Here is a 24,997-nt window from a genome sequence, read left to right on the forward strand (position 1 = left end):
CGTAGGCTCAGGGCACAGTACAGCATATGATAACACAATAAAATACAATAAACACTTTTTTAAAACAGACAGCTCAACAGCACTCAGAGAAGCTTACCATATCACAGATTGCCCAGCCTGGCCATCTCACATCATGATATCTCATAGAGATGGCAGATGATAATCCATTTTGTAACACAGGTGACAGTGCCAATAGGGGAGGCCAACCAGATCAAGAATAGACGCCCACAGCCTCAACTAAAAGCCTGGCGGAACAGCTGTTTTACAAGCCCTATGAAAGGCTAATAAGCCAGGTAGGGCCCGGATCTCTGTAGGGAGCTGATTCCACCAGGTCAGGGCCAGGACCGAAAAAGCCTTGGCCCTAGTTGAGACAAGGCAGGCGTCTCTTGGGCCAGGGATGGCCAACAGATGTTGGGAGGCTGAACGTAATGACCTCCTGGGCATATATGGAAGGAGACGGTCCCACAGGTATGTTGGTCACAGGCCGCAAAAGGCTTTAAACATTAGAACCAAAACCTTGAAGTGGATCCGGTACTCAATGGGCAGCCAGTGCAGACTGCGGAGTGCCGGCTGAATGCCCACCTGTAAAGGTGGTGCAGTCAGCAGGCGAGCCACCTCATTCTGCACCTGCTGCAGTTTCTGGATCAATCTCAAGGGTAAGGCAGCGTAGAGGAGTTACAGTAGTCTAGTCTGGAAGTGACCATTGCATGGATCACTGTAGCTGGGTCCTGGGGGAAAAGATATGGTGCTAGCTGCCTGATCTGCCAAAGATAACAAAAGGCAGACCTGGCAACCACCGTGATCTGGGCCTCCATGGAAAGGGAGGCATCCAAGGTCACTCCCAAGCTCTTCACCTGTTGGGCTGACACTAGTCTGGCATTGTCCAAAGCTGGGAGCTGGATGCCCATACCCACCCCACCCCGACTTAGATACAGGACCTCCATCTTAGCTGGATTCAGCTTCAGCCGGCTCTGTTGTAACCACCCCGCCATGGCTCCCAATGCCTCGGACAACTGGTCAGGGGTGGCAACAGGCCGGCCACACATCGACAGATAGAGCTGGGTGTCATCAGCATATTTTGGGCAACCCAGCCCAAAACCTCGGGCAATCTGGGCAAGGGGGCACATATAGATGTTAAATAATACTGACGAGAGAATGGCTCCCTGTGGCACTCCACATATAAGTGGATGCTGCAAGGAAGTCTGCTCGCCAAGCACCACCCTTTGTCCCTGTCCCCGGAGAAAGGAAAACCATTGTAAGGCCACCCGTCGAACTCCAGCAACAGCGAGGCGGTGAGTCATAAGGTCGTAATCGACTGTGTCAAATGCTACTGACAGATCAAGAAGTATCAGCAGCGCATGAACAATAAGATGCCAGAAAGATGTTGGAAATGTAAAAAACATGAAGGTTCTTTCTACCATATGTGGTGGACTTGTGAAAGGGCAAAAAAGTATTGGCAGATGATTCAGCAAGAAATTTCTAAGATCTTGGGATATGAATTTAAGAAAGTTGCAGAGACTTTTCTGTTGGGATTACAAATGGAAAAATTTCCAAAAGAAGATAGAACTGTAATTTGGTACTTGCTTTCAGCTGTTAGGACATTATATGAGCAGTTGTGGAAGCAAGAAAAAATACCAGAGAAATGGGATTGGATTATAAAAGTTATGACATGGAGTGAAATGGACAAATTAACAAGAATATTAAAAGGCTATGATTTAGAAGTTTTTAAGAAAGAGTGGGAAAAGTTTAGAAGATATGTAGAAAAAGAGTGGAAAATAAAAGGACATTGGACCATTTTTGATAATGATTAAGTTTTAGAAAGAAGAAGAATATAAATTTTTGTTTTAATAGTTAAGGGTACCTTTAAATATTAGCATTTTAAGTAAGTAACACCAGCGGGGGTCAAGTAACGGGGGGAGGGTTGGGTAGAAAGTAATATATGGGGTAGATAAAAGAAGTTATTAAGATGTAAGAAATAGATTTGTTACCATACGTTACCAATAAAATTGTTTTAACTGTAAGAAGTATCAGCAGCACTGACCCGCCCTGATCCAAGTGCCGTCTTAGGTCATCTGTGAGAGCGACTAGGACAGTCTCCGTCCCATGGCCTGGGCGAAGGCTGGACTGGAATGGGTCCAAGGCGGATGTCTCATCCAGGAAAACCTGTAACTGCTCTGCCACTGCTTTCTCAACTACCTTACCCAGAAACAGTAAATTCAAAATTGGGCGGTAGCTGGCCAAGACCCCAGGGTCTAATGATGGTTTTTTTCAAAAGCGGACAAACCACTGCCTCCTTCAATTTCCCTGGGAAGGTCCCTGTTGAAAGGGACAAGTTTACAATATCAAGTCCCTGATTTTAAAAGTCGGGGGGCTTTTTAAAAAGTCAGGGGAAACCCTTTCCCATCCATTATGGGGCTTGCTGCTTCTCAGAAGCTTTCTGGGGTGGGGGCAGAACCTGGAGGCTCTTAAAGTAGCCAAGTCGAGGCAGCCAATCCTAAAACTTTGGAGGCTAGAAGGGACTGCAACATGCATGCAAGCATGGGGGTTTCCTTCCACCTCCCTATCCTCCCCCCAGGTGCTTTGCAGCCAGCAGCTCTGTCCGTCCCCACCCCCCAGCCCATTCCATGCAGCTTCCTCCGCCTTCCATACCTCCGCTTCCTTCCTCTCCACCTGCTGCTTTTGCTGCTGCAGTGCACTGTGCCCTTGCTCAGCTCTCCTGGCTCCGGCTGCCACCGGTGACGTTTTGCCATCTCAGCCATGGCAAAGGGCGGGGGGAGAAGGCTGCACCCCAGAGGACCTCCAGGAGTTGGGGGGCCCTGTCTGGAAGTCAGGGGGCAGAGCCCCCACAGGCCCCCCCTGTGGCTACAGGCCTGCTCAGCATACGCTCTTTTCTGTGAATGATTGTTCTCAGTATCAAGCAACGCTGTATAAACTGAAACAGACAGCCGTGAGCAGCTGTTGCCACAGAGCTGTGACAGCAAGGTGAGGAGGGGGGGGGGACTACAATCTTAGCCGTGTGTGCCTAACACATGGCCATTAGCAGCTAGCAGCAGCTGATGATGTTTTGTGGCTCCCACCCGTGATAAGCACTGCTGGCCATTTTACAACCATGCACCTGCATAACACTGCTTCAGTAGCCTCCATCTCTTCTGCCAGCAAGTGACATGCTGCAGCAGGTGTGGTGTTTCCATTCTCCCCCTGCTTCCTTCCATTCCCCCGCTTCATAAGCAGCACAGAGCATCATGGTACCCCTAAAACCTCTCCCTGCCCAAGAGCCCTGTGTCTCTCGAAAGCGTACTGTGACACATCTGTGAACTTGAAAAGTTGCACCTGATCAGCCTGATGCCTTTCCTGTCTTTTCCCAGGTCCTGCTTCTGTGCAATCCACACAGCAAAGCCTCCCTTCTCTGCTTTGTCAATGGGTTGCACGTTCTCACCTTGAGATGAATGGAAATGTTAACTTGGAATGTGGGGGGGGGGGGGAGTCAAAAAAAGAAAAAGAGAAACAACTTGATGCTTGTCCAAACCTACTCATGTTTATACTGGAGCCTGGGAGTGACATCAGAGCAGGGAAGAGTATAAACACTTGCAGGACTTTACTCGCAGACTTTAAAAACTGCAGACACGCTGCTGTCTCCAAACTGCCTGGGGAGGGATGTGCTGAAGTGTCAGAATGAAACTCCAGCTTCTCTTGATCTCCTTCCTCTGTCTTCTTTCCAAGGTAAGGAAGCTGGGAAATGTTAGCTTAGACAGTCAGAACCTCTCCCCCTCGCCTCCTCCACTTGCAAAGCAATTTATAATCAAGCAAGGCCAGTCTGGCAGCTATAATATTTTTAAGAATCTCTTGAATGCTAATGTTCTGTAGTGTGGTTGCTTAGCCTAGTATCACATGTCATGGAGAATGGGTGATTTGAGAACTAATTTGCAAAAAGACAGCTTTTAAAAATCATTGCCCAAAATACACAGTCCTTTAGTGCCAGTGGTCCAATATTTTGGTGGACCTCTTACATCTGGTTCTTCTGCATTCATCATGCCAGTAACTCAGGCATGTGCTTATGTTAGCTGAAGATCTTGCATAGCAATCAATTAAATAGTTTCTTCTGCACACTTAGTCCTCTGGGTTACAACCTACAAAGGCAGGCGGCCAAGCAGCTGGCATTATTTTTTGAGATTGCTCAATCGTCCAACTTTCACTCCAGAAGTCCTTAGAGGCACATGTACAGCTGATGCCTCCTGCAGGCTTGGGCTGGATGAACAACACTGCTCATTTAAAGCAGACACACAGACCCCAAAAACATTTGAACACTTGAGTTTTCCTACAGTTTTTTGGACTCCTGCTGAAATTCCAAATTTTGTACACATAGGAAGTGCTGAGATCATTGCTATTGCATGTTTGCTTGAATTGCTGTGATCTGTGACCAGAGAGTCAGTGTTATCTGAGGATACAGCAATCTGTAATAAATAAGAGAAAGACAAAATTAATTAAACCTAGGGTTGCCAGCTCCAGTTTGGGAAATACCTGGAGATTTTTTTTTGGGGGGGGGGTTGAGCCTGGGGAGAGCAAAGTTTGGGGTGGGGAGGGACCTCAGCAGGGAATAATGCCATAGAGTTCACCCTCCAGCACAGCACTTTTCTCCAGTGGTTCTGAGGTTGGTTGTCTAGCAGATCTCCAGGTGCCGCATGGAGGTTGGCAACTCTAATCAAAATGTACCAAAACTGCATATTTGCATGTAATTGGAAGAAGGGAACCTACCAAGATAAATATCTCAACTTTTATGATGATTCTGTTCTAATAACTGTGGCACTTTAATCCTGGACAAAGACCAGGGTAGATCCGGGTTTTCTAAACCATGGTAGCCACCTGTTTGGCCTAGGATGCCAAACAGAGACAATGTTTACCTGTGAAAGTGTTCACTTGTTGGCAAACAAAAGAGAAAAAAGAAAAACACTTTCTCTGCTTCTCAAGTAAAGCAACAGCCCCTCTACACACGTTGTCTAACTCAGTAAACCTTCCAGGGGATCCAGCTGCAAGTAGGTTTCTCCCCCATCCCCCACCCCCGCACTGATCTGAGGCCCCTACAGTAGTAATGCTGCACTTGTTCAGGTGAGCAAAAGGGGCAGATTGGAGGCCCTCCAATGGAGGGGCTATACAAATGGAAAGGGGGTGTTGAATGGGGTGGCCTGCCCCCCTGGGCCCCCCTGTAGCTACAGGTCTGCCCAAGTTTACTGAAAAATTTGTTTAGTTTTGGTGTGGCCCTGATCCACGGATTTAACTCTCCACAGATGGGAGCCACACATGGCTAACTCTATAAAGATTATATCAGGCCAGCGATATCCAGTTGCACATTCACAGAAGAAGTGGGTGAGCAGCTTCCCCTAGCTTGAACACAGAGCCTGAATAAAGCCTTTTATGAATTCATAAGTAAAAGATCACAGCTTGTTTGCCCCAGAATGGATGCTGTTGAAAAGCAGTTTTTCTTCCCACTTCCTTACACCATTGTGAGATGGGACAGTCCATGTTGACAGGAAAGTGCAAGGCATGGTCCTGCCTCTACTGGCACCATCCTTCCCATCCTAGTCTCCATGGTGGCCCTTATAGCACCAGGAGGGCATTTTCCACAAATGGTAATCAAAAGGTAATTGACATACCAATATGCTGGGCACCCACCCCCAGTGGTGCAGGGTTGGAGGAGGAAAATCTGGGGCAGGGAAAATGCAAGGAAGCTTGCTATGCAGATGCCCCAATTCACAACCACAGGAAAGTGGACCCAGGTGCAAAGGACCAAAGTTACAAGCCCAATGCATTTGAGAACTATTTAGGTCAAATCACTGCTTGCCTACTCACCTAGGTCAAGCAGGAATCGTTTCCAGACAATAAAATGTTCCCTCCCCCACTTTAGGCTTTATTTGTCTACTGCAGTTATGAGTGGGCAAGAGAACTAGTACAAACATAACAAAAAAATGGCCAGTGTTACTTGTGAACGTATTTGTGAATATAAGTTGGCAGTTGCCACCTTTCAAAGTCTTCCTCAATAGTCTGAAATGCTGTGCTTGATCTTATGACAATGACTTAAATCATTTCATCTTGACAAAAATGGAAGTGACTGCAACACCCCCCAGAAGAGCACACCTGAGATTTTTTTTGCAATGCATTATTCAACCAGCCCCAGCTGCCACCGCTAGCATTGCTATAAATAATATTTATAAATATTTATAGTAATAGTTGCAGAGATACTGTGTTTTGCACAATGCGATAGGCTAGAAAGTAGGCCTGATGAAAAAGCCACTGAAATATAGGCAAAATGTCCTTCCCCGCTGCAGCATTTGGCAATATCTGCTTTTTTATCTGGTTTTAATCTTATCCTCCCCCAACAAAGCGTGGGGCCGCATACATGGCGTTCCAGAGGGATGGGCATGAACCAGCTCATGAACTAAAGTTCATGATGAATTTTGGCCAGTTCATGGTTTGCAAGCTGAAATTTGTGGCAGGTCAACTGGCACAAACTTTCCATAAACTTTCAAGTAGTTTGTGGAGGTTTGTGCCAGTTCATGAATGGATACCTTTCCAGACAGTCTCCACTCAAATAAAATGTTTACCCAATGTCAAAACAACAGAGGGATAGTGGAATTCTCTGTCAGTTTCAAACTAGTTGTATTGGTTTCAAGAGGGTCCCCCATTTTGTCTGCGTTCCCTTCCTATTTCCTTGCACAGAGCTTGCAAAATCCTATCCCCCTTGCTTGGATTTGTGACTCTGTGCTTTGACACCAGTCCTTTTAAGCTGGCAATGCCAGTGACACTGGGTTCTCCTGGGCATTCTGTGATTTCCCTGGTACTGTTGAGCACTCTGTACATTGCACTGGTTCTGCTGGGCTTGCAACCCCTCCCCCCGCTTGGATTGTGAGTCTGTGCTTTACATCAGTCCTGTTGAGCTGGCATTGCCACATTGGCACTGGGTTCTGCTGAGCACTAATACATTGCACTGGTTTTTCTGGGGTTGCAAAAATGCCCTCCATCTTCAGTTTCTACTGAAGAGATTCTCTGGGACTTATGGGATTCTGTTCTGCTGGGCTTCTATTGCCCTTGCTTTTTAGCTGATTCCTCCCCTCCATTGGAAACAATGGAGGATGGGGGCACCTTCTGTGGGGGACTGTAACTCTGATCCCATAAATCCAATTCTCATTAAACTTGGAGGGCAGATAGAGGAGAGTGAAACAGAGATCCCCTGTGAGTTTGGTGTCTCTTGTATACTTTGGGGGGGGGGGTGTGTTCTACCATGCCATGAAACTCACAAACCATGCACACTACAAACCATTAACTGAACTATATTTTCCAGTTTGTGCCCATCCCTAGAGTTCCATTCCTCATTTTATTCTCACAATAACCATGTGAGGATGATTCTTATTTAGATATTTATATCCCACTTAAGCAGTTTAGCACAGCTGTCTCCCTTCCTCTTGCTTATCCTTACAACAGTGAATGCTATTATGAAGTAGGCGACATGGAGCAACAAATTACACATTACATTTTTCCAAGGCTTTTTTTGTAGCAGGAATTCCTTTGCATATTAGGCCACACCCTCTGATGTAGCCAGTACTCCAGGTGCTTATAGTAGACCTTGTAATAAGAGCACTGTAAGCTCCTGGAAGATTGGCTATATCAGGGGGGTGTGGCCTAATATGCAAAGGAGTTCCAACTCAAATAAAGCCCTGCATTTTTCACATGGGGTCTTGCAGCCATATGCCAGCTGCAAGTTGCTCATGGGAAGCATGGGGGCCATTTTGTTTGGAATAGCTGTATGGGTGGGAAGGCCTTCCTTCCTGCACCATTTTCTGGCTCCACAGTGGTGCTGGAGGGCATTATTTGGGCCATCGAGGGGGGGCTGCACACAGATGCCCCTCCTCCAAAACTGGGCGCCTTCGCTTCTAAATAAACCTCCCATGAGCAACTTGCATCCTGCTGCAAGTCCCTGTGGCAACCAAGTTGGCAAATGTGAAGTATACTTTGACCCTAAGAGAGAGTGATTGGCCCAAGATCACCCATCAAGCTTCCATGGCAGACTGAGGGAACAAACTTGGCTCTCCTGAATTCTTGTCCGATTGTCTGACCACACCTCCTTTCAATGTATTTTATGACATCATCTCATCATTCATTCTATGTATGTGTATACAACTGATTTGCAACTGATTTATTGGAGTCCTTGTAGGATTTTCAAGGCAAGAGGTGGTGATTTGCCACTGACTGTCTCTGCATAGTGACCTTGGACTTCCTTGATGGACTCGCATCCAAGAACTCAAGATCTGAATCCAGTAGATCAACAATCTTTCAAAGCTTCCTTCATCAGACATCTGAAGCTTATACTCTGGAAATCTTGTAGGTCTTTAAGGTGCTACCAGACTTGAATTTTGCTCTGCAGACAAAAGGTATTCCACTGAACAAAATCTGTGTCTGGATTTGCACTGTGTGTCTCCATTACCTTAACTGGATCAGGGCAAATATTTTGTGAGTTTCTGGGGATATGTATTCCTGCTGTCCATATAATGCATACAGCAGGGAGTTGCATAAGCTATTTATCTAGTACTCCTTGCCTGGAATTTAAAATAAAGCTGGAAAGGTTTGTACTTTTTAGCTCTGCCTTTGCTTTTAGCTGTGCCAGCAGACAGCAACTTCTATGTATGGAATGAGGATGAATTCTTGCATTTTCTTATGCAGACCTACACTTGTTAAAGCTGCAGAATAGTTTGACTGGCAACACACTTTGTGCAGATATCTGCTCGAAAAACTGTCCGTTTCCTGTTATGGTAGTTTAATTGCTCAGCATACTAGAACCAGTGGTCAATAATGAGAATAGGAAAAAGGTGGTTTTTGCAAAATTTTCCAGTTTGATTTTTGTTCTATAGATATTATCTTTGGCTATGCCTTTCTTGTGTTATCTTCGAGTCCAGTGGCACCTTTAAGACCAACAAGGTTTTATTCTGGATGTAAGTTTTCTTGTGCATGCACACTTCTTCAGATACCCAAGAATAAAACTTGGTTGATCTTAAAAGGTGTCACTGGACTCAAACTTTGTTCTGCTGCTTCAGACCAACATGGCTGCCACCTCAATTTATGTTATTGTTAACAAAAGTCCAAATGCTTACAAGTGCAGCATGATCCTCACATATGCCTCATTTTTTTGCTCAATGTGTTAATTTTACTATTCTGTCATTGAATCCTATATTTGTATCTTTACATTCTAAATCACTGCCTATCAGATAATTTTACTTCACTGTCATTGGTTCTTAAATCTGTACCATTTTGCATTCTGGGCCACTGCCTACCAGCTATGTATGGCTCTGCTCACTGTGCCAGATTCCTCGTCCCATGAAGTGTGCTTAGAGAGCACACGAAAGCTTACGTTCTGAATAAAACTAAGTTGGTCTTAAAGGTGCAATCGACTCCTATTTTGTTCCATATGCCCCAACTGTCCGTGTTTACCATCAGATCCCTTTTCCTGATACTTGTCCTTAGTACATTATTGCAGCACTGTTGCTGAATTGTGAACATGCCTATTTAAAACTGTGTTCATTTGAGAAGCTAGAGCTGCAGGGTCCAGCTCACTCTCTGGACCCTCTGGAATCATTCCGTCTCTAAATAGGGGTGAGTGATGAGGAATACATCTTGTTTATATAACACATGCATATAAATATATACACATGAATACTAGCACATGAACCCATGAACATGCATGAAGCTGCCTTATACTGAATTAGACCATTAAGGTTAGTATTTGTCTACACAGACTGGCAGTAGCTCTCTATCATCTTAGGCAGAGGTCTTTTAGATTACCTGCTACCCTCTTCTTTTCACTGGAGATGCCAGGGATTGAATTTGGGACCTTCTGCATGCAAAGCGGAGGCTTCTTCCACTGAGCCACAGCCCCTCTCCTACTACTGATGTATCATGCTGTGCCCAGCCTGCCATTTTAATACACTGCAATGGTGCAGAATATAGGCAGTGCATAGTTTATGGGTACACAATGAAACCACTTTGCTGGAGCTAAGTAGTCAAACTATCTTTTTGGGTCAGTCTTGATGGGAGACCACATGGAAATTGATGTTACCTTCCACTTCAGAGAAGATATTTTTACTATAGGAAATTTATCTGTATATCTAACTCTGAACTTGGCCCCAGAGTGTGGATCGAAAAATCTGTACAATGGGGTCAGGTATGGAAGAGGGAGATGTTTCTATAAATCTTGGGGAAATCCCAGGCTTGCTGAAAAAGCTTAATTTAAAAGAAATGAAGGGATAACATAAAGTAAGTTTTTAAAGGTTGAGGTTTCGTGAGATTAGCTCACAAGATCTCAGAAGGCATTTTGGTTGCCTAGACAACAGTGGAAATTGCAGTTGCCTTGGTAATACAATCTAGATGCTGTAGAGGAGAGTTGGACAGGCAAAGAGGAATGGGCTGGTACGAAAATCAACAGAGGAAATGGTAGAGGGAAGAAGTAAAGCAACATTAGAGAAATTAAAGAACAATGAAGTGGGGGATGGTGAGAGAAGGAAGGAGTGCAGGGAAAGTGACAGATGAGAAGGCAACTAAAAAGGTGAGAGGGAAGGAAGAACATAGGATGGTAATTATTCATATGAAACTTGAGGGATTACAAACGTTTCCTTATTTCAATGGTGAAATCTTAGATTTAAGACTGGTTTTCCAAGCCAATCTCTGTATGCTCCTCCACATGAAGAGAGGTGGGTGGAATCAGAGACAGGGCTTTTTCAGTAGAGGAACCTCAACTGCGAAATGCCCTCCAACCAGAGAAGTTCTCCTGGTACCTTACCTGTTATCCTGAACACGACTGATGAAAATAACTTTTTAAAATAGTTTTTTTAAGGCAGACACAATATAGTACAATACATCATACAGCAGACAATTGTATAACCTGTATCTCAGGTCAAGCAGTTTCTAAGTAAAATATATATATCAAATATTGTCAAGATTCAGTGAGATAAGCAAGCCATAAACAATTAGTTCAAAAAAGGGCATAGCCACCTATATCTGAATGATATTAGACTGTTTTCTTTTCCCAGTCATCTGCTACTTCACAATCAATCCATTCATTCTCTTGTCCTACAAATTTGAAAGCATCAGATTGGGTACCTAGCTCTATTCTAAAAATCGAAAAAGGGCTTCCAAAAATCAGAGAAGCAAGCATGTTTTGCATCTTTCAATTTAATAAATTCAGTCAATTTAGATAATTTAGCCAACTCCCATCGTTTATTTGTCCAAGTTTTAACATTTTAATTTATTTCCTTTTCCTAGTTTTTTGGCAGCCATCAATAAATCAAGAACCACACTTTACAGATGCCTGTCTAGGCAAAATTCCCTATAATAAACATTTATAACTGTTTGCTAGGGTTATTCCTAGCATTCATTTAATTTTTCTACATCCCTCCAAAACTTCATAACTGCCAGACATTTATAAAACATGTATATCGGCAACTTGTGGTCTGGATTTCCAACAGAATACATCGTTCACATGTAAATTTGATTTAATTTCTGAGGTGTCAAATGCAATTTTATTTGCCTGTTGTTTAGTAACTTTTTAAAAAATCCTCTTTGTCAAACTTTTAGGGTATTTCATTTCCCAATACCTTGCATTTTGTTCCCTGTTGTTTGTGTACTGTTGTTGATTGTTTTACTGCAATCTGCTAATTTTAATTCTACCACATTATTGATATCAAGTTTATTGTAAGCCACTTCACATTGAATTGAGAAAAGCTGAATAAGCAGAAGGCCAATCCCTCAAGGGTTGTTACTGCAAGTCTGCAAATATATTTTAGCCCTCTGTCTGAAAATGTATTAAAATATTTATAATGCACTTTTCTCCCCAGTGGGTCACTCAGTGAGCTTCCATGGTAAGATGAGGATTAAAACCTAGGTCTCCCAGACCCTAGTCTGACACCCTAAGCTCTTCTTTACTCTTGCAATTCTACCTATCCCTTTCAAGGGGGCTTTGTGCAGGAAAATGCTATATTCAGGCGTACCCTAAATGTGCCCCTAAAAACATGATGAATGCAGATGGCACTTTCCCCTATCCCAGGTTTTTCTTTGTCTCTCTTTTCCATGCAGGTGTGTGCTCAGCTCTGCCAGACTCCATGCTATTGCCCTTGGCTCCCTCCCCGTTGCCCGCCAGGCTCCCCCTTGGTCTTGGATGGGTGCGGCTGCTGCAATGTTTGTGCTCGCAGGCTGGGAGAGCCCTGCAACTACCTTCACGTGTGCGATCAGAGCCAGGGTCTTGTCTGTGATTACACCACTACTCCTGGGGGGAGAAGAGGAGGAGGAGGCACCTGCAATTGTGAGTTGACTGACATCCTTTCAGAGGGCCTGGATATCTCCTGCTTTTACAGCTGATCTCCAGCTGGCAGAGATTAGCTCCCCTGGAGAAAATGACTGCTTTGAAGGGTGGACTCCATGGCATTGTATCATGCTGAGGCCCCTCCCCTCCCCTCCCCAAACCCCACCCTCTCTCAGATCCATCCCTGAAGTCTCCAGGTATTTTCCAACACAGATCTGGCAACACTATGAAGCATAAGGGTGTGGGGTGTTGTAGGGTTGCCAGCCTCCAGGTTGGGCCTGGAGATCTCCCACTTTTACAACTGATCACTAGCTGACAGAGATCAGCTCCCCTGCTTTGAAGGGTGGACTCTGTGGCATTGTACCATGCTGAGGTCCCTCTCCTGAAAAGAGCAAGTTTGGCCTAGTGCAGGGGTGTCGAACTAATTTGTTATGAGGGCCGAATCTGACATAAATGAGACCTTGTTGGGCTGGACCATGTTGGGTTGGGCCAAGCCATGTTGGGCCAGGCCATGTGTGCACCTATTTAAGATTAGGTAGCAGAGAGAGAAATTTTATAAAGAACACAGGCAAACATAAATTTATACTTTAAAAAAACTTAAAATATTAGCACTCAATGGTCTTAAAGATGCTTTCTTTGTATTTCTCCCATGGGATCCAGGGAACTGGGCAAAGGAAGCTCTGGCTCTTTCCTTCCTTCCTCAGGGGACTGGGGCAGGGGAGGAGCCTCAGCCAATAGAAGGGAGAGGCTCGGGTCAGTAGCTCTGCTGTGCAACTGAGAGAGCCTGGCAGAGCATGCTATTTCTCCCCCCCCTTCCTCCCCAAGGGAGGAGCCTCAGGTTTTGCTCTGTAGCTCCTGTGCAATCGAGCAAACCTTGTAAAGCAAGCTGTTATGCAGAAGGAAGCAAGAGAGAGGGAGAAGGAAGCAGATGGCAGCTAGTTGCTTGGGGGCCTGATGGGAGCCCTCCAGGGTCTTGATTCAGCCCCCAAACTGCATGTTTGACACCACTGGTCTAGCGGTTAAGTGTGTGGACTCTTGTCTGGGAGAACTGGGTTTGATTCCCCACTCCTCCACTTGCAGCTGCTGGAATGGCCTTGGGTTAGCCAAAGCTCTCGTAGGAGTTGTCCTTGAAAGGGCAGCTTCTGGGAGAGCTCTCTCAGCCCCACCTACCTCATAGCATGTTTGTTGTGGGGGAAGAAGATAAAGGAGATTGTTAGCCGCTCTGAGTCTCTGATTCAGAGAGAAGGGCGGGGTATAAATCTGCAATAATAATTCTTCTTCTTCTTCCTCCTCCCCAAACCCTGCCTTCTCCTGGATCCACCCCCAAAGTCTCTAAGTATTTTACCTAGCTTTGTCAAAACTAGATAAAGCCATCGTCTTTCTTTGGGGGGGGGGCAGTAAACCAGCTCTCTTCTTTGGCCTTCTCCTGTTTTTGCATATTTGGAAGTTCTGAGCTTCAAACTGAAAGTTGGTCCAGGTTGCAGATTTCACACATTCCCACCATTTGATGGGCATCTTCACTGGGAAGGGATAAAGCTCTTGCAGTCGCATCAATCTAACTTGGTAATGACTGTTCAGGAATTAGGTACTCATTACGGGCTTCCTTTTACGTCACCACGCCGTCTTCTCCATTCTCTTCTCTGGAGCTCCTATGGTAGCTGGCAGGAATGCAAACAAAACTCTGCAAATATGCCCTGATTTCCTGCCCTACTTGGAAAGTTCAGGTCAGCTGACAGGGACGTTAGCTAAGCAAACATTAGCTCCATGCAAAAATAACAAGACTTATAGGAATAAAATCACTTTCTCCTCAGAAGGCTCTCAGGAAAGTGCAAAAGAACTGTCGTCAGCTCCTGGGAATATTTCCTTCTTTAACAATACTGCCACCTCAGGAGTCTTAAACTAGTTTAAGGACTAGAACATCCAACAAACCAATAAAATAGCAAGGAAGGCTGTTTTCCTATACAGAAAAAAGTAATGCTCATGCAGTTCTCAAAACAGTATCCTTCAGGATTTCAAGCAAGTAAAGACCAAACTGTGGTGGAGAGGAGATCCATATTATTAATCCATGTGGGGTTGCTAGATCCACTGGCAGCCCTTCAGCCTCTTCCTGCCTCAGTAGGCTGGCAGGGGGAAAATAAGGGGATAGAATCGCTGTTGTATCAATGGTGTGACATTATTTCTGAAGTGATGTTATGCTGCTCTAAGATTCAGTGGGAACTCTATGGCTTTTCTGATGGATCCTAGGCTGGCATGATGTTGCTTCCAGGTTTATCCCAGAATGATGTCATATCATCAATTTAATGGTACCCCCTTATGTCCCTGACCCCTCCCGGCTCTCTACCAGGTGCCAGTCACTGGCTGACAATCCTAAGAGCCATCCAATTCATATGTAAAGTGGATGGGGAGTATTTTTTTTTCTTCACAGAACAGAGTGTGGGGATAAAGGGAGTTCCCACCTCTGCATTACCTTGGTGTGATGAGTTACTTGGACCAGCCTGACTCTGATAATGGATGTAAGATGGGCTGGAAGAACAATCTTGCAAAGAATAGAGTCCAGAGAAATAAGATGGGAGATGGGTAGGCTTTCTGTCCCTTCATCCCTTGCTCAGTTTTCGGTCAAAAGAAAGTAGACCTCTCACTCATTTTGCATATGAATTGGAGGACATGTGAATAAATACATGTGGATCCCTGTTCCCACTTCTGCCATCATGTAAAGTCTGGCACTTAGAATTGCTTTTCTAAATTATGTAAAATCAAGGCTGCTCCCACGTGCGAATGTTTCCTTGCATGCAAGAAGACGCACAATTTAACCTTCACAAAAAATACAGACAAGTTCCACCCATGATTCCCCCCCCCCCCCAGCATCATGAGTTTCTAATTTTTGTTGTTGTGTTGTTTTAAGGTTTCAGTCCTCATTTCAATCCTGGCAGTTTGTTTTGCTAAGGAAGAATTCCTTGGAGAAATGTACCTTTCCTAAATATGCAGAACAAATTGCAGTGTTCAAACATGGAGTTGTCAGATTCCCTCACTAATCTGAAACGATGGCTCTGCCACAGGTCTGATGCCTCGTTCTGAGTTGTTCCATGATCTCTGCTTTGTCTGAATGTTGTTGGCTGCAGATGAGGAGGGAGATGACAGCTGCGAAGTGAATGGAAAGATCTATCAAGATGGTGAAGCATTCCAGCCGACCTGTAAACACCAGTGCTATTGTTCAGAGGGAGGTGTGACCTGCGTCCCCCTCTGTAGCGAGGATGTCCGACTCCCCACTCCAGACTGCCCCCATCCAAAGCGTGTGGAAGTCCCGGGGAAGTGTTGTCCAGAATGGATTTGTGAGAGGCAAGACAGACAGGTCTTTCAGGATGCCATGGCAGGTAAAGCTCACAGGCCCTGATCTGCATTTGTGGCAGGTCTTTTGCTGTCTGAGCTCCAGTTAACAACTTCAGCAAAATGTCACACATGTATGGCAGAAGTCCCAAATTCAAGTTCTAGCATTTCATTTTCCTTTTGAATTCTGAAAGACTTTTACAATGGTTCTATTTACAAAATAAATAAATTTCACAAGCATTCACAAAAGCCCGAAAAATCTCCTTGGTCATCAGGGCTTAGAGGAGTCATCTTCAAATGAGAACTATGCTCAGGTGATGTGTGCAGAATATGATGAGACAGAACAGGGATTTATTCTGAGATTTAACTATATTAATCAAGGTCTGAATGGGGATTTTGGATTCTTCTCTTTCTATGAGGAGGATGGAGGAAAATGTCTTGTCCTGAATAGAGGCTTAGCATATGGAAATGAGCAGTTGAAGCTTTTCATGTAAATAACATCATTTCAACTTGGTAAATAACATCCCAATAAGCCTCCCTCTCTCTCTCTCTCCTTATTCAGCACAAAGGCTGTCTGGAACAGCATCGATAGCTTTCCCCTTTCCGTGTGAAGAGTGGAGCACAGCATGGTCAGCCTGCTCTACGACCTGCAACGTGGGGATTTCAACACGAGTGTCTAACCAGAATAGGTACTGCAGACTTGAGACCCAGAGACGCTTGTGCTTCCTCAGACCTTGCTTAGGTCTTGGGAGAACTGCCAGCTTGGTAAGTGATGGACTTTGGTTTAAAACCAACCACTGATTTTAGCAGACAGTGCAGAGGCCAGCTGGCTTGTTTTGACACTTGAACACATATATGAACACATGAAGCTGCTTTAGATTGAATCAGAGCCTTGGGTCATCAAAGTCAGTATTGTCTACTCAGACCAACACCAGTTCTCCAGGCACCCAGGCAGAGAGGTCTTTCACATCACCTCCTACGTGATCTGTTCAACTGGAAATGCTGGAGATTGGATTTGGGACCTTCTTGGGACTTGGGAGAGCCAGTTTGGTGTAGTGATTAAGTATGCAGACTCTTATCCTGGGTTAGCCATAGCTATCACAGGAGTTGTCCTTGAAAGGGCAGCTGCTATGAGAGCCCTCTCAGCCCCACCCACCTCACAGGATGTCTGTTGTGGGGGGAGAAGATATAGGAGATTGTAAGCCACTCTGAGTCTCTGATTCAGAGAGAAGGGCAGGGTATAAATCTGCAGTCTTCTTCTTCTGCATGCCAAGCAGATGCTCTGCCACTGCCCTTCATTTGGCAGCCCAATAGGGTTGCTATCTCTGGGATGGGAAATACAAAATGATTATCTGCCTCCTGCCTCAGCAAGCTCAGCTCCAGGTGAGTTTATGATGGGGAAAGAATCTCACAGCTGAGGCATCCTAATAGAAAAGGTCCTAGCTTGAATCCAGTGACCCTTTCCAAAATGGAGCTAAAAATGCCTCCCAATGCTGCTCCTAGGGACAGGGTTGCCAGTTCCGGGCTGGAAAATTCCAGAAGATTTGGGAATGGGGCCCAGATAAGGTGGGATTTAGGGAGGAGAGAGACCTCAGCTGCATATACTGCCATAGAGTCTAACCTCCAATGCAGACATTTTCTCTAGGGGAGCTGACCTCTGTTGCCTAGAGATTAGTTGTAATTTGGGGAGAACCCCCAGCTCCCACCTGGAGGTTGGAAGGAGCCTTATGGGGAGAGACCAATCCCATGCAACATTTCAGGGGTCATTTAGAACTGCTGTGGGAGGGAGGAGGTGAGAAAGTTGCATTCTTCAGGCAGAAACAGCTCTGCCTACAGAAATGCTTTGTTGGATTCAAGCCCCTGTTGCTCCCACAGACTGCTGTCAGGATAGGGACTCTGAGCAAGACTTCCTGATTTGATTCTTACATTTACATTTACATTTATATTTTTATTTTTATATTTTATTCAATTTATATCCTGCCCTCCCAGCCCAACCAGGCTCAGGGCAGCTCACAACACAAGATCCCAAGAACAATAGATAAGTAGTATTAAAATACACATTCAATAATAAATAACAATAATTAAAACAGTTGAAACAGAAAACAGATTATTAAATTGGTGCTATTCTGATGGCGGCGGCCCTCTTCCATGGCTCTTAAATACTGGTGGCAGTCAATTGTATGCCAGCTGGAAGAAGGCAATCTTGCAGGCCTTGCGGAACTGTGCAAGGTTCCGCAAGGCCCTTACTTCATCTGGTAATTGGTTCCACCAGCAGGGGGCTATGATTGAGAAGGCCCTATCTCAAGTTGATTTCAATCGGGCCTCCTTTGGCCCAGGGATTACGAACAGGTTTTGAGATCCCAATCTAAGTACTCTCTGGGAAACATGTAGGGAGAGATGGTCCCTAAGGTAGGCAGGTCCTAGGCCATATAGGGCTTTAAAGGTAATAACCAGCACCTTGTAACAAACCCGGTATACTATTGGCAGCCAGTGCAGTTCCCAGAGCCCCGGCTATATGTGCTCCCACCTGGGGAGCCCCAGTAACAGCCGGGTGGCCGCGTTCTGCACTAGCTGCAACTTCCAGGTTCAGCACAAGGGTAGCCCCATGTAGAGGGCACTACAGTAGTCCAACCTCGAGGTGACCGTTGCATGGTTCACTGTTGCCAGGTCGCCATGTTCCAAGAAGGGGACCAACTGCTTTGCTCGCCTAAAATGGAAAAACGTGGATTTAGCAGTGGCTGCTATCTGGGCCTCCATTGTTAAGGCAGGCTCCAGTAGTACCCCCAAGCTCTGGACCTTGTGCGCCGTTGCCAGTGGTGTACCGGGAAAGGCCGGTAGGGGGATTTCCCTTCCTGGACTGCCATGACTCAAGCAAAGGACCTCTGTCTTCACTGGATTAAGCTTCAATCTACTCAGCCTAAGCCATCCAGGCACAGCTTGTAGTGCCAGGTCCAAATTTTCTGGGACACAATCAGGCTGGCTGTCCATCAGTAGATAGAGCTGGGTGTCATCAGCATACTGGTGACAACCCAACCCATACCTCCGGGCAATCTGGGCAAGGGGGCGCATATAGATGCTGAACAACATCGAGGAGAGCACCACCCCCGAGGCACTCCGCAATCAAGCGCGTGTCTCCAGGACAGTTCACCCCCAATCGCCACCCTTTGTCCCCAACCATCAAAGAAAGAGGAAAGCCATTGCAAGGCCAACCCCTGAATCCCTGCATCGGTGAGACAGCAGGTCAGCAACTGATGGTCGACCATATCGAATGCTGCCGATAGGTCCAACAGCATCAGTACCGCCGAGCCGCCTCGATCCAGATGCCGCTGGAGGTCATCCACCAGGGCGACCAACACTGTCTCCGTCCCATGGCCTGAGTGAAAGCCGGACTGGTGGGGGTCTAAAACGGAAGCATCATCCAGGAAGCTCTGTAGCTGTGACGTCACTGCTCTCGCAATAATTTTACCCAAAAAGGGTAAATTCAAGACCAGCCGGTAATGTGCCAATTCGGCCGGATCTAGTGTTGATTTTTTCAGGAGAGGGTGGACCATGGCCTCTTTAAGAGGTGTTGGAAAACGCCCTTCCACAAGGGATCTATTTACGATATCCCGTATAGGATTTCTGAGTTCCCTCTGGCAAGCTTTAATAAGCCAGGAGGGGCAAGGGTCCAGATCACAAGTTGTAGGGCATGCAGTAGAGAGGATCCTGTCAACTTTCTCTAGGCTGAGTGTATTGAAGCAATCCAGAACAAAACCAGAAGACAGGCACGGGGCCTCGAGTTCACGTACTGTCTCCAATGCGGCGGAGAGGTCGTGGTAGAGCGATGAGATCTTATCTGCAAAAAAGTTTGCAAAAGCCTCACAGCCAATCTCCAATTCCTTAGAATTTGGCCTGCCTTGTGGCAGTATTGTAAGAGTCTGAATTGTGTTGAACAATTGTGCTGGGCGCAAAATTGCAGACACAATCTTGGCCGCAAAGTAAGTTTTCTTTGTGGCTTTGACTGCCATCTCATAGGCCCTCATAAACTCTCTATAAGATGTTCTAGTCGCTTCGTCTTGAGTACGCCGCCATTGCCTCTCTAGCCGTCTGAGTCCTCACTTCATCTGCCGCAACTCCAGGTTATACCATGGTGCTGACTTAGAGCGAGGGCTCAGAGGACGCCGAGGTGTGATCTCGTCGATGGCTCTGAAGAGTCTATCATACCAAGACTCCATCAAGTCATCCAGGGAATCGCCAGGAGGCCAGGAATCCCGTAGAGCCATTTGGAACCGTTCCAGGTCCATCTGGCTCCGTGGGCAAGCTAAAATACGCTCACCACCTAAACAGGCTTGGGGTGGGACATCCACACGAGCCTTGAGGGCATTGTGGTCCAACCATGGCACTGCTTCGGTATTAATACCGTCCACTAAAACTCCTGCCGCAAAGATCAAGTCTAACATGTGCCCCGCCTGGTGAGTGGGCGTTGTAACAATTTGGGAGAGTCCCAGTGTCGCCATGGATGACACTAGGTCCATCGCCTGACTGGAGGTCGCGTCATCGGCATGAACATTGAAGTCACCCAGGATCAAAAGCCTTGGGTACTCCAGTGCCCAGCCTGTTACGGCCTCCATCAGGGACGGTAAGGTGCCGGCCGATGCGTTAGGCGGACGGTACAACAGCCAGATTGCCAACCCCTCCCCAACGTCCCACACCAGACCGGCACATTCAATACCCTTAATCTCTGGGGCTGGGAGAGCCCAGAAGGAGTAAGCGTCTTGTATGAATAGAGCCACCCCTCCCCCCCACCCACTAGTCCATGATTGGTGAAAGACTGAGTATCCTGGGGGAGCCATTTGGGAGAGAGCTACAGTCTCCCCATCCCGCACCCAGGTCTCTGTCACGCAAGCCAGGTCCACATCCTGCTCAAGCAAGAAATCCCGAAGGATTGAGGTCTTATTATTTATGGACCTGGCGTTGCATAACACCAATGACGGAGGCAAGTGATTCAACCTGATGGCTCGTTAATTGTAAAAAACTCTCCCAGCTAATTACCCTCCCCCAATTAATTTGCCAAAAATATAAAATCCATCAAATAGCCAATCAATTAGCCAAGAATCCAAAATTAGTTAACCAATAAAATTACATTGACAATCAATATAGCAGTCAGCAATTACCTGACATACAGATTCATAAGAGGGCAGGGCAGGCCATCCTTCCAGCACCCTGGTCCTAACTGGTTTAGGATTTTACAGATAATAATCAGCATTTTGATTGGGGGCCCAGAAGCAAATTCGCAGCAGTGTAGATCTTCTGAGACATACATTCATAGAATCATTGAGTTGGAAGGGACCTCTTGGGTCATCTAATCCAACCACCTGCACATTGCAGAAAATTCATAAATACCTCCCCCCGCCATATCCAGTGACTCCTGTTCCACACATAGATTATGCCCCCCCCCCCAAAAAAAACCCCTTCCAGGATCCCTGGCCAAACTGGCCTGGAGAAAAATTGCTTCCTGACCCCAAAGGGTCAAACAGCATTTCCCTGGGCGTGTAAGAAAGGGCCACAAGAACGAAGCACTGATGCAACCCTTCCTGCTCTCCTTCTCATGATCTGCCTAAGTTCACAGAATTGGCATTGCTGTCAGATGGCCATCTAGCCTCTGATGTTTTCTGTTACTCACACCCACCTACCAGCATTCTAGTTGTTCATTCAGTACTGGTCTTCAAGGGCTGCTCCAACTATACAGCATTGAGAATATGGAGAACTGAGAGAAGAATGTTGGGATGACCTTGAGGTAGCAGTAAGTTGAAGTAGACATCACAGAGAGAAAACCCTACTGCCATTTTCAGAGATATCCATGGGTTCTGTAATGTCATTCTGCCCTCAGAATTGCCAGAATCTGAGGGAAGACAGGGGAATAGTTCCCCACCCCCCACCAAATGCTAGCTTGAGACAATCTTCAGCCTCCTTTCTCCCTAAGTTCTTTATGTGTCCCTTTATTTATGTGCTGAAGGCCTGATACTGAAAGAGACATTTTCCTTGAGGGAGGTAGAAATTGTCCCAGCAAAATCAATACTTGCAATTTAACTGCCAAGATCTATAAGTGGCCGAATCCCAGAATAGCAATGGACCACCCATGACCCAAAAATACAATAGCTTGATTTATAAGCATTGCTAGAACTAAATAAGCTGCCTGACTGGATTTAAATGGGCCTGCTTTGAGAACAGATTCTTTCCTGCCTGACTGAGGTGATTCTAGTTCTGCCTGTATAGCTTCCCAAATGAGGACAGTTTCCTTTTAGGAAAGAAACATGAAGTATGAAGTGTTGTAAGGATACTTTTCAAATACTGGATGGGGCAATGCATACCTTTGATAGGGAACCCAGATTTTTGTGAGCATGCATCTGGCAGGTACTGAATTGGAAAATATGTACATAGCCCTGTTCACACAAAATGGCAACTGGACATATTGGCAAGACTGCTGGCACTGAGCAATCTCATTATGTGAGATTTGATTTGATTCGATTTTGATTTATTCGAGGCTTCTGGATTTGATTTATTTGAGAATTATTTATTGAGGCTTCTGGAATGCCAAAACTGTAACTACTGAATGGAGCTTGAATGTCAAAAACAGTAACATATGACAATTCTGTCCACCAAATGAATAGAGGAAACAAACAGGCTGAATAGACTGCTTGAGTGGAACAGAAAGGAAATGACAGGAAGCCCAAAGCAAGAGAAATGCAGAGGCACGTGTTGTGTGACCCCCTGTGGCAATGTAAAAGGAAGTGATGGACCATGGATAGTTTTCAGAATTCCTACTTACATATTGGTTTTGACATTTTCTGTGCTCTGTCAAATGAAAGGAAAACTGACACTGACCAAAATGAATAGTTTGCTTAAAAGTGGCTATCTTCCATTTTCTATATTACATTGTCAGCATCCTCCCTAACAAATTGTAGACTAAAATTTTACTGATTAATTGATATGTGTTCATACTGCTCTTTATTTGACAAGGGAAATTAAGGTCAAGAATGGAAATGAAAATCAATTACTGTTCAGTTTCACATACCAGTTGAACTAGTAAACAAACATCAACCATAGAATCACAGAGTTGAGCCATACAGGCCATCTAGTTCAACCCTCTGCTCAATGCAGGATCAGCCTAGAGCATCCCTGACAAGTGTATAGAATCACCACTTAATCCTTTATTTTCCTACCATTTGTTTATTTGAAATCACCCTCCCCAAATACCTTTTCTTTCCATAGAGGTCCACATATGGTTTATTGTTTTTTTTCTATGAAGAGAAAAGAAACTTGTTAGGGTCAATTGTGAGTGAACAAATGAAAGACGGAAAGCCTCTGTCTTTTTTTACTCCAACCTAAGACTGCTTTTCAATTATGTAAAAAGAGGTTGAGAGATTGTTGACACATCTAATGTCTTGTGTGGTCCTAAATCTCTCATTCCATTGTTTGTTCTCAGAAAACATGCAAAAAAACTATTTATGTTTATCCCACCCTTTCTCCAAAGAGATCAGGGGAGCTTCCTGCCATTTTCTCTTCACAGAAATTCTGTGAGGCAGAGTAGGCTTCGGAACAGTGACTGGCTCAAGGTTACCCAGCAAACTTCATGGCAGAGAGAGGATTTGAAAATGGATCTCCTAGTTCTTGGTGTGATTCTCTAACTATTACACTCCACTTTATGCTCTCTCTGTCTCTCTGTCTCTCTCTCTCTCTGTCTCTGTCTCTCTCTCTGCAGAGAGGAAGAGGAAACCAGTTGTAAACTGATCCGTTCCATGCAGAAGTTGATATATTGACCTTATCCCAGCAGCTGGATCAAGCACACGCCCAAGTTGCTCTTGTTCTGTGGTAAAGGGAACATCGCTTAGGAACAGAGAAGAAGAAACAACGGGCTTTAGCTGGAAAGGAGCTAGAAGATGAAAGACCAGCCCCTCATCATGGCCGACGTGTCTTCCTCCCCTTGATTCTACTGCCATTCCACTAGAACGTGTTATTGTTCAGTGAGAGAAGGGCACAGGTTTTATACTGTACAATGCTGATGTGTTTATTACCAGCTTGTGGCTACATTATTATAAATCAACCCACTGGGAAGGGGGGAAGCAAGACATGATGCTTTGCAGCTGCTGTAATTCAAGAAAACATGTCCTGTTATTCTCTCTGTGTTATTTCTTCACTGAAGAATTCTAGTGACCCAGCAGGTGAAAGAGCTGCCATTTTTTTCCACCATAGGTTGTTTCTTAGAAATAAACAAATGCAATCACAAACTGCCTGAGGATGGATTGACCAGAGTTTCATTCAAGGGAACCAACCTGAATATTAACATTTATTGACAAATCTTAATTACATACCAATGAATTAGACAGTGGCTTTGGTCCTAAGCAGTGTGAGCACAGACAGGTTGAGGGAGTCAACTTCTTTTCTCCTTCAATGTAGACTTCTTTGCCCCCACCCCACCCCACAACTATGCCCCTTCAGGTCAGTGGGTCTGGCCTTAGCTGGAAAGGAGCAAGAAGATGAAAGGCTCTCATCATGACCAACATGTGTCTTCCTCCCCTTGATTTGACTGCCATTACAATTGACAATGTTATTGTTCAGTCAGAGAAGAGTACAGGTTTTTACTGTACAATGCTGACACACAGCTATGTCCCTTCAGGTTAGTGGTCCAAAGGGATAGGGGTTGGTTGGCAGGCAAATTGGGGGTGGGGGGTGTCTGCAGAAAATGATCAAAAATCTCCCTTCTCTTCTCCACTGACTGACCAGGTGTTCTGTCAGAGGAGCTGTTGCGCCAACAGAACAGCATCATAGGTTCCAAGCAGTGGCAGACTGGGTCTAAAAATATTGGTTGCCAGGAAACATAGGGGACCCACCCACAACTCTAAAGCTACCATTTAATTTTTGTAAGAAATAAATAAAATGTTCAAAAAATACATCAGTGGAAAAAAGGTACAATTAAAACTTTTTGCAAAATAAATATATTTTAGTACTTACAGTGTACATATATTGAACATATTACTGGCAGTATACAGTAGATACCAAAAGTAAATACAGATTGCATTTTCTCCAGGGGAGCTGATCTCTGCCAGCTGGAGATCAGTTGTAAAAGCAGGAGATCCCCAGGCCCTGCCTGGAGGCTGGCAACCCTAAATACAATGCAAATTTTAGTTGCATTACAGTAATAATACTGAACATATATATGAACATATATGAAGCTGCCTTATACTGAATCAGACCTTTGGTCCATCAAAGTCAGTATTGTCTTCTCAGACTGGCAGCGGCTCTCCAGGGTCTCAAGCTGAGGTTTTTCACGCCTATTTGCCTGGACCCTTTTTTGGA

The 24,997-nt window shown here is 45.2% G+C and overlaps 1 protein-coding gene and 1 long non-coding RNA gene across 2 annotated transcripts in view; both read left to right on the plus strand.

Annotated features, from left to right (window-relative positions):
* Positions 1-24,997, plus strand: part of LOC132566145 (uncharacterized) — a 282,585-nt gene that overhangs the window by 26,064 nt on the left and 231,524 nt on the right. The gene's annotated exons all lie outside the window — the stretch shown is intronic.
* CCN5 (cellular communication network factor 5) lies at positions 3,585-23,933 on the plus strand. Its single transcript, XM_060230894.1, has 5 exons — positions 3,585-3,720; positions 12,112-12,337; positions 15,457-15,708; positions 16,224-16,426; positions 23,403-23,933. The coding sequence occupies exons 1-5, from the start codon at positions 3,673-3,675 to the stop codon at positions 23,424-23,426; spliced, it is 753 nt and encodes a 250-aa protein (XP_060086877.1). The 5' UTR covers positions 3,585-3,672; the 3' UTR covers positions 23,427-23,933.

The sequence above is a fragment of the Heteronotia binoei genome, chromosome 2, assembly GCF_032191835.1.
Source record: "Heteronotia binoei isolate CCM8104 ecotype False Entrance Well chromosome 2, APGP_CSIRO_Hbin_v1, whole genome shotgun sequence".
Lineage (NCBI taxonomy): Eukaryota > Metazoa > Chordata > Lepidosauria > Squamata > Gekkonidae > Heteronotia > Heteronotia binoei.

Excerpts from the sequence above, each read along its gene's own strand:
- CCN5 (XM_060230894.1), top strand. The coding sequence starts at position 3,673 with ATGAAACTCCAGCTTCTCTTGATCTCCTTCCTCTGTCTTCTTTCCAAG. Across the intron at positions 3,721-12,111 it reads TCCTCTGTCTTCTTTCCAAG|GTGTGTGCTCAGCTCTGCCA; the intron begins GTAAGGAAGCTG and ends TTTTCCATGCAG. Across the intron at positions 15,709-16,223 it reads CTTTCAGGATGCCATGGCAG|CACAAAGGCTGTCTGGAACA; the intron begins GTAAAGCTCACA and ends CTCCTTATTCAG.